Raw genomic sequence first — 10,108 nt, 5'->3', positions numbered from 1 at the left:
TATAAAAACTCACCAGCCACCTTTTGCTGCAATGGTCCACACTGTCTGTGGAGTGTACTTCTCTCTGAATCTGCATAAATCCACTTCTTACCTACCACTTTCTCTCTCATTGAATTCTTTCTGTGATGAGACATCAAGAACCTGAGCTTCATTAGGTCCTGAAACCAGGTACCATTGGTTTTGGCTGGGTCTGAGTCCCAGCCATGTGGGTTCGTGTCCCAAGCAGGGTTTTGGCTAGGTTCAAGTCCAAAACATATGGGTTCGAGTCCCAGCATGTGGGTTCAAGTCCCAATCTGAGGTTTTAACATCTCTTGGATCTGCTGCATTGGCAGGCAGATTCTTTACCACTGTGCCACCTGGGAAGCCCCTGTTAAACATTTTAGGTGATGCTTTATATACCTAAATTCATTTGCCTTTGGTACCCTGGGCTGGACCCTTTCTGACTTAAGCCACACAGAGCAGCCAGACCAGAACTAGTGACCACCAGCCCATGGTGCAGGGGCCCAAGAGCTTCCCTCACAGAAGGTGACATTAGCCTGAGAATGGGCCATTCAGCAAGCTCAGCATTCACCCCTGCAGATGCTGGACTGGGCACTGGGGTCCAAAGATGAAATGGGCCTGGTCCCCATCCTGGATCTCAACCTGAGGTGGAAAGGAGTAACACACTAACGAAGTACACATTGATTTGTGTGAATATTTGTTCACTGGACTAAACGCCACAAACACTGGGGTTCTTTCTGTTTTGCTCATACTGAATTGACTACCTGATATGGTGTCCACACATGGAAACCTCTCTGTAAATGTTCCCCGAATAGATGAATATTAGACTTTGGTAAGGATGTGGCACTCGCTGCTTATATTCATACCTCAGGATTATAGTAAAAAAAATAAATAACTTGCTTTCTCTCTCTTTAAGGTTCTCGTAGGGCCCTTAGAGACAGTAAAGAAGGAACACTCGTGCAGGAGAGTGGCTGATGATGGCTCATGACTCATGCACCTTCATACCAATGGAATGTCCATGGTTACAAGGGGCGTCATCCCCACTGGGAAAGCCCACTACTCTGCTGGTCTGGTTACTTTTCCAGTTTACCTAAGTAATCCAAAAGCAGTGTAGACACTCCATGTACAAGTTCCAGCTTCCAAGATACACTACAGAGTTGCTCCACCGTCTGTCCTTCACCAGGGGTGTGTGGGGGCGGGGGGTTTGGTGCATAAAAGCAAGCAGGACCCTGTGAGGCTCCTGGGCATGCAAGCCTTTCTGTGTTCCCTGTATCCTGTTTGTCTGGAATAGACTCTAGCATCCATGTCCTTCCTTGAGTTCCAAAGGACAGATTCGAACAGTTGCTAATCAGGGATGGGAGGGGGGTGGGGAGACAAGGGAAGGGCAGCCAGGAAACCATATGCAGCCTGGGGGCAGGGTCCTTGTTCCACCTCAAGGGATACACATAACAATATATTTGAGCTCCAGTACAGAACTAAGATGTTAGCTGCTCAGTTGCATCTGATTCTTTGCGACCCCATGGACTATCCCATGAGGCTCCTCTGTCCATGGAATTCTCCAGGCAAGAATCCTGGAGTGATTAGCCATTTCCTTCTCCAGGGATCTTCCGGGCCCAGGGATCAAACCCAGGTCTCCTGCACTGAGTCAAATTTTATACTGTCTGAGCCACCAGGGAACTAAGACACCCCCAACAAATGGAATATATTAGCGTTCTTCATTACCGTGAAAGTGAAAGTGTTAGTCATTCAGTTGTGTCCAACTCTTGGCGATCCATGGCCTGTAGCCCACCAGGCTCCTCTGTCCATGTGATTCTCCAGGCAAGAATACTGGAGTGGGTAGCCATTCCCTTCTCCAGAGGATTTTCCCAGCCCAGGGATCGAACCCAGATTTCCAGCATTGCGGGCAGATTCTTTACCATCTGAGTCACCAGGGAAGCCCCTTCATTCCAAAGAAGGTCACAGTATGATAACCAGGAAAAGCTCATCAGGAGACCACCTGAGGCCAGATTAAAGGAATAAAGAGACACCCTAATCCTTATTAGCAAGCCCACCCTTGAACCACTGCTATAAAACTCCTCACCAAATCCTCCCAGATTGGGACACAGTTTTTCAGGGACACTACTGCATCTCGCTTTGCCTAGCAAAAGCTATTGTTCTACTCCACCCAAACTCTGTCTTCAAGATTCGATTCAGCACTGGTGCACAAAGACCGAGTTTTTGGCATCATGCAGAATAACAAGGTGACCCTTCTGTCATCACACGTGAACATTGTCAAGACAATGATTGGGCAAGCTCTGGAGATAAATATTTCATAGGTGAACACTTTCAATCCAGCACTAGATTCCAAGTGTGAATATGGCGTCATCACTTCGGAAAATAACCTTGTCAACAGGGGAATGTTTTTGGTTTAAGATTACTGATTCACTCTCTCTTGCTACTTCTTCTTAAGCAGATTCTGACAAAAACCCACCTGTACAACCGTCTCACCAAGGTAAAAGTTTCTGATTGTGATCATTTTTCATAATTAACATGACTAAGGAGCAAAGGACCCCTTCCCCTCTGAAATGCTCTTCAGGACCAGAGCTACAAGTTTAAGCTACCTTCGCATAATAAGGCATCTGTTTGGAGCCTAAAGGGAATTCCATTCAAATGTAGAATTAATTATTCCAGCTAAACAGTAATTGGGCACAATTTAGGGGTCTTGTATAATACTCAATAGAGATATGAAGGAAGAACCAACTTATCTTTCAAAAATTTTAGTCACATGAATATGCCTGAGTGAACACTATCTTCAGCTTCTCAGCCTCCAGGCCCTCAGCTGTCCACTCCACACGAAGAGAAGGCACTTTGGCATTAACTCAGGTGAGCATTCAAGGAGAAAGGCTGACTCTGATGTATGGTGAGACACACCAAGGAGTACTATATATAGATACAATAATGACTCCTAGCTTTAAAAAACTTGGCGTCAATATGGGGAGCCATGTGAAAAATTGCTTTGTAAAAGTATAAATTGAGCTATCTAAATACTAAGAATCACTTCATGATTTATTAGCAACCAAACGTTAAAAAGAGAAGTCCTAACGGAGCCACTGTAAGTCAGACTAGCCAGCCATAGCCTCACAGATGAGGTAGGGCCGCAGACAGCCCTTGAAGAAATACTGAGCGGTATTTCTTTTTTTGTCTTATGTATTAAACCACAAAGCCTGATTTTTTTTTTTTTTTTTATCAACTACAGTCTGATTGTTCCAGGGAAGTCCGGTGTTACTTTTTATTGTGACAATGGCTATTTTTCCAGTATAATAGTCAAGCTCCAACAATTTTTTTAATTAATTGATTTATTTTTGGCTGCACTGGGTCTTAGTTGCTGCATACGAGCTTTCTCTAGTTGCAGCGGTGGGGGCTACTCTCCATTGCTGTTCACAGGCTTCTCATCATAGTGGCTTTTCTTGTTGTGGAGCACAGGCTCTAGGGCACAGGCTGAGTAATTGTGGCATACAGGCTTAGTCGCTCCGTAGCATGGGGAATCTTCCCAGACCAGGAATCAAACCCATAACCCCTTCATTAGCTGGCAGATTCTTATCCCCCGTACCAACATGGAAGTCCTGATAATTATTTATTTACTGGATTTGTTAGCGCTCCCATCAATTTCAGCAGAGCTGTCTTGACCTGAAGCACCGTCCAGGGCTGAGGTTAGATGAGCATTCACTCCTCCAGGTCCCCTAAGGTCTCATGCTGAGCTCTGACCACTCAGACCCTTTCTGCACTGTCTCAGCCAGAGATGTCCTGGCACCCAGAACTACCAGAACAGCACCCAGAACTACCCAGTCTCTTCCCCATCAATCCTGTAAGCAAGCCCTGAGTTGGCACAGGGACTACAGAGAGGATTAGGTTAGGTATTTGTAGACTAGAGAAGCACACTGTCACATAAATTTCAGCTCAGCATCACGGGTTCAGTAACGGTGGCAAACCTAAGGGAGCGTGGAGGGAGTTCAAGAAGGCTTCCTGGCAGAAGTAGTGAGTAATGAGAAAGTAAGAAGCTGAGGAAGAGAGCTGATGGGCATTACAAGGTGAGAGAACATCATGAACAAAGACAGGGAGGTGAAAAACGGTGGCACTGCAGTGGTATGCGGTTCTGGCTCTTCTGCAAGAGCTGGTTGGAGACAGTCGAGAATTTCCAACTGCTATATTCAAAGTCCTGTGATAAACCATAATAAAAAATATGAAAAAGAATGTATATATGTACACCCGAATCACTTTGCTGCACAGCAGAAATTAACACAACATTGTAAATCAACTATACTTCAATGAAAGAAATTTTTTAAAAAAGAGTTTCCAGTTGTTAAACCTTTGGTGGCTTGAAGTTGGCAATCGTAGGAATACTTATACCATGGAAACTGGTAAATGCTACAAATAAGGACATTTTTGTGTGTTAGAAAACCAGTTTATCAGCACACCATTGGACTTTAATGTGAAGAAGTAAAAGCAATTTGTTAATTTTAGAAGTAAAGGGACTCTTGGATAAATGGAACAGAAGTTTCTGTTAAGGATACTGGGCTATCTTATAGATTTCAAGGAAATAGCAGGCCTTTAGAAATAGGTCTAACCAAGAACCTGAACACTGACCAGAGCTTCTGGCTTTCAGCTCTGCTTTCTTCTGGTATCTGTCTCTGTCTCTCTCTCATTTTCCTCTCTCTCCCTCCTACTCTCTCATCCTCCTCATCTGTTCCATTTCCAGATGTCAGGAAACATCACTGACATAGTTCTTAAAATTTAAATATGACAGTTTGAACTACTGGAAGACACTCATTTCTCCTTCTCTGTTCCAGTTCCAAAATGTCTTACAGAAGGATTGCAATTCACTCACTTTGACCAGATATTCCCTTCTGAACCAATCAACTGTAGCAGAGGAGGTGTGATTCAGAGAAAGAACTAATATAGTCCTTATTTTGTCAATCAAAAGCAATCAGCTATGGTCAAAGTTTGCATGAACAGCAAGGCTTACAAGGTAGCCATGTGGGGAGGAGATGGTGGAGGGGAGTGGGTGGGTAGCAATTCCTAGACGGAAGGATATACTGGGCAGAAAAGCAATAGGTTTCAAGATGGAGAAGGAGTGTAGCAGGAGGTAAGCTGTAAGGTAGGTAGACTTTTGCATGGCAGGCTTGGACTTTATCCAGGGGATGGCTCAGGGGACAGGACCAGGGCACCTGGGGAAATATGGCAACCAGATTTCTATTTTCAATAGATTGCCATGGCTGTGCTGTAAAGGTTGAGAATATGACAGGTCAGACTGGGCAGAGAGGGCAATCAGAAGATAACTGCTGTAGTCCAGGCAAGGATTGACTTAACTTATTTCATCTCACCTTATGCATATAACTGTGTTTTGTTTCATCTTTTTCTCTTTGCTGGCTTCATCATATTACTCCTCATTTTTTTTCCTCCCCTTCATTAATTTGCAGGTGCTTACTATACTAATGGTTGTCTTCCTTCGCCCAAAAGTCATAAGCAAACTTATTTTTCCCCTCTGATTTATATCAAACAAGATGCAAGCAATTTCTACAAGTAAAGCCTTGTAATCCCCCATTGTTGCTTCCCTTGATAAGATGAGACCTTTAAAAAAGTCATGCCTGCCCAACTTTTTCCGTTGACCTTCAGAATTCTCTCCTCCAAAGGCTTATTATTATGGCTTAATATAGCTTATTTTATCCCATTTTAATACAGAAGCAGCATCATGTGGGGTTCAGAACAACAAATAGGAGGAAGGAGAAAGAATTGAAATAGACAAGACTGGAAAAGCAGGAGAGAGTCAGGGGAACAACCACGACGACCTGGAACTCAACACTGAGCTGGAAGGAGAGAGGAGATTGCACTTGAACAAACTAGAGGCTCCAGAACAGAGCAGCAGAAGAGAAGAAAGGAGAGGAAAGTTCAACATGCATTTGAATTACTGTTGATTATTAGCCTCTACTTCTTTGTTGGACTGTGTTTTTACCAAGGCTGATCCATCTGGGGTCCCTGATGTATACAGGTTATAATTTGCTAAGCCTCTTTGTTAAAGTTATTATTTTGAGAATCCATCCAGTAAAATTTTGAATTTTTAAAAATTGAAATGGAGATACAGAAAAAACAAAGCGAACAGCTTGATGAATCTTCATGGTCTGAACAGAATATACCTGTGTATCCAACATTCAAGTTCAAAAGTAATTTATTACATACACCTAGGAAGCCCCTTCTGTGCTGCCTTTTGATCACTACTAACTAAAAAGATAAACTTGCTTCTAACAGGACAGATAGGTTTTTCCGTGTTTTTTGTATTCTTTGTCCATAAATTAATTTACGTGATAAGTTCTCTTTTGGGGCCAGCTCCTTTGGTTCAACATTATTTACAGGATATTCATCCATGTGGTAGTAAGAAGTTATAGATCACTCATTCTTATTGATATGTAGAATTCCATTGGGTGAATATGCTATAATTGATTTATTCTTCTGTTGATGAGCATGTGGGTAGTTTCCAGTTTGAGGTTACTATGAATAGTGTTGCTAAGACTCATCCAGTTAATATAAAAACTAGTACTGATTCTTTATTTTCTAAATTATGCATTTATTTGGCATCAAGGAGTAGGTTTTTTGATTTAAAAATCAAAAATTTTAACCAGTCCTTTAATTTAGCTACTCCAATCTTGATCAGAGGACTGGGAAGGGCTAGGGAGCATGAGCCAGGTTGCAAGAGAGGGTCGGGTTGGGGTGCAGAGAACAATATAATAAAAGAGAAGAAAATTTTGCCTCTGGCCAAATGGGATTCATTTGCAAGGCAAGATCCCAAAACTATAGAGCACCTTAATCTCCTTGGGACATTCTGCCTCCTTAAATTCTTGTTCTTCTCTTACACCCAGCTTCACGCAATAATAATAGAACAATACAATGTTTCATTTAATTCATCATTAACATGCCATGGCCACACTTCCCTCAGCATCTGCCTATATTTCCATTTTTGTTGGACAGACAACAAATCCAAAATTTAATTATTCATTAGTTGAGAGAGACACCGTCATATATTAAATTGCTTCCCTCCACCCGTTTTTTCCTTTATATCTCCATATGCATTTGCCTTTGAGATTGGAACCGAGCCTATTCGTTATGCAGGAAACAAAATAAAAAATGATCTCTAAATAAAGCAATGCACAGTGGGTCCTCAGAGTTCGTTAGAAACACATGCACACAGAGTTTTCCACTGTAAGAATTTTCTACCTTATTAGAATTGACATTTAGCCCAGCCCTACATCTGAATTATAGAAAATGACTCTTTTAAAATAAATTGGCAGAGTACAGATGACCTTGCCATCTGTCTGAATTATTTTAACTTTGCTGTCTAATGAAAGATATACTAGCAAATGTTGCTTTCCCATCTCATGGCTTTACCCATAGCCTTATTTCCCTGTTTCCTACTTGCAGTGAAAGAGGGGTGCGGGAAGCCAGTGGGGAGTGTAAGAGGCTGAGCGCAGAGAGGAACAGGCTACTTATATCTGTCATTGACTGAATTATGACAATGGCATCATGTAGGTTTCACAGGTGCAGTTAAGAGGCAGGTAGAAATATTTATAATTTGCAGTGAACACTGTCAGCCTGGCAAGTGACTCTCTATAAATACTGTGGTTAGGATGAGAATTTGGGAGGAAAGTTCTGCCAACAAACCTAAACAATTTTCCTGCATCATTGATCAGTTCTTCACTGGGAAAGGGAAAGGTTTGATATGAAAACTTTGCATTTTAAAGTAGCTTTGAGTCCCGGAAAGAATGCTGATCAAGAGCTCAAAGAGCTAAATGCCAGTCCTCTCTCTCCCACGTCTCAGCTGTTTGACCCTTGACAAGTCACAGCCTCTCCAAGTCTCCGCTTCTTTGCTAATGATTCTCAAATAAAGAAGATGATCGATGTGAAAGTCTTCTCTGTGAATGACTCAGCCCTGGCCCTAGTCAACAAAGTAAGATTGTGACAAGATATTTCCTTTTGGAAGACGTGTCTTTCGGCAATAAGTACCAGCTAATAATATCAATGTTTGCATTCTGTCCTTCTGTTAATTTTTCTCTTCTTCCTGTGGACTCTGGGCTGTATGGAAGGTCCACACACACACATGTAGGAGCCATCTGGCACCACAGGAAGTGTGGCCGTGGTTTGTTTTTTTTCATAGCCATTACTCTTTTTTAAAATTTATTTTTAGTTGGAGGATAATTGCTTTACATTATTGTGTTGGTTTCTGACATACATCAGTATGAGTCAGCCATAGGAATACACATGTCCCCTCCCTCTTGAATCTCCCTCCCACCCTTCTAGGTTGTCACAGAGCACCAGGCTGAGCTCCCTTATTGCTCCCTAACTAGAATGTGTGAGTATGAATGTGTTAGTTGGGAATTGAGTACAGGAGGAAACAGGGAGGTTCCCTGGATTTCCAGACTATCAACAAGAATTTTTTTGATGGCAAATATAAGTTGGAAGAGGAAAAAAATGAAATTAATCTCTTTTCTCATGGAAAACTGATGACCTTCTGGGGCACACCCTCCAAGCAGTCTCAGTAGGGAAGGACCCTGCAATGGAATCTGAGGACTTTAGAGCAGCCTTCCAGCTGGAAAAGATCCTGTAATCACTAAGTACCAAAGTTCCACCTCCAGACCTTTATGGTCAAATGGACTCCAGATGGAATGAGCACTTTTAACATTTAGATGTGATAGGTGCACAGGTAACGAATTGTTTTTCCAGCACTGTGGATGACCTTGGATAGCATCATGGGCCTAAGGGTGGGGATGGAGGTGGAATAAACAGGACTGGAAGGTATCAGCTTTGCAGAGAGCTAGCCCAGCACTGGGATCATGGGTAAAAGAAATGAACTCTGTTCTCAAGGGAGTCAGTCAAGTGATCACCCAAAACATAAGCAGATAATAATGCAAAGATACAAAAACCCATAAATAGTCTAATATTGCATTTCATAGATGAAGAAGCTGAGGTTCAGAGGGAGCACAGAACACTCATCCAAGGCCACTCAAAATAACTGACTCATCCAGAGTCACCAAGGACCAGGCCTCCCACCACACAGTTTCTCCTCTCACAAACCCCCTTTCCTCATCTACTTCCTCCTCACTCTCCCCATATTAGCACCTTAAACATGACAAGACTGTGCAAAGTGTTACATGAATACTTTGCTTTCATTTTTATTTTTTTTGATTTAATAAAGTTTTATTTTTTAAAATGTACAGCTGGTGGGACCTGTTCATGCATCTTCACCAGCAGCTGGGGCATCTCCACCCTTGGTGTTTCTGGTGTAAATCACTTGAGCTCTGTGCTTTGAAACCAGTTTAATAAGTCCTTTACTAAGGAGTTCCTGAAGGGCTGCTCTGGCCAGGGAACCACGAATCTTCAGTCTCTCAGAGACAACAGCTGGAGTTATAAGCTTATAGTTGGGAACTTCTTTACAGAGTTTGTCATATGTTGCTTTGTCAAACAAGACTAGGTTATTGAGCTTGTCCCAAACTTTGCCTTTGGACCACTTCTTCTTTTTGGCCTTGCCCCCAGATTTGTTCACTGGATCTTTGTCTTTCTTGGCCGACTTTCCAGCATCTTTCTTCTTCTTGTCGTCCTTGGGCGGCATAGCGAAGGCCGGAGAGCAACTGCGACCACTGCCGCCTTGCTAAGATGTCGGACAAAAAGGAAAAAAAACTACATGAGTACTTTGCTTTTAATCCAAATAAATTTCATGGATAACATATTATTATGTATAATTTTACAAAGAAGTAAATTGAGTGTGGAAGAGATCAAATCTTGCCCTTCTTCCCTGGTTATAGATTTGTGGCCACAAATAGAAAGCTGGACTGTATTTCCCAGCATCCCTTGCAGCTAGACACGGCTGTCCAACCAGGTTTTCTCACTTGAAATAAAGGTAGCAGTTGCCACTTCCTGGGTACATCTCTGAGATGATGAGGGTGTATCCTTGACTCTCTGTTTTCTCTTCCATGGACCAGCTGCAGATGATATGAAGATCCTTGGGGAGAGCAGAGTCCCAAGAGAGAAGGAACAAGTTCCCCGAGATACCTCATGGGAGAGTGCCTCCAGCCCACCTGAACAC

At 42.5% G+C, this 10,108-nt stretch overlaps 1 protein-coding gene across 1 annotated transcript; it reads right to left on the bottom strand.

Moving 5' to 3' along the window:
• Positions 1–9,195: 9,195 nt before the first annotated feature.
• LOC133069590 (small ribosomal subunit protein eS25-like) lies at positions 9,196–9,696 on the bottom strand. Its single transcript, XM_061161201.1, has one exon. It carries the CDS (start codon positions 9,632–9,634, stop codon positions 9,257–9,259), a length of 378 nt encoding a protein of 125 aa, XP_061017184.1. The 5' UTR covers positions 9,635–9,696; the 3' UTR covers positions 9,196–9,256.
• Positions 9,697–10,108: the final 412 nt, after the last annotated feature.

The sequence above is a fragment of the Dama dama genome, chromosome 14, assembly GCF_033118175.1.
Source record: "Dama dama isolate Ldn47 chromosome 14, ASM3311817v1, whole genome shotgun sequence".
Lineage (NCBI taxonomy): Eukaryota > Metazoa > Chordata > Mammalia > Artiodactyla > Cervidae > Dama > Dama dama.
This window is presented reverse-complemented; position numbering and strand designations above follow the sequence as displayed.

What these genes read in the sequence shown, in the direction of transcription:
- LOC133069590 (XM_061161201.1), bottom strand. Translation starts at nt 9,634, where the DNA reads ATGCCGCCCAAGGACGACAAGAAGAAGAAAGATGCTGGAAAGTCGGCC.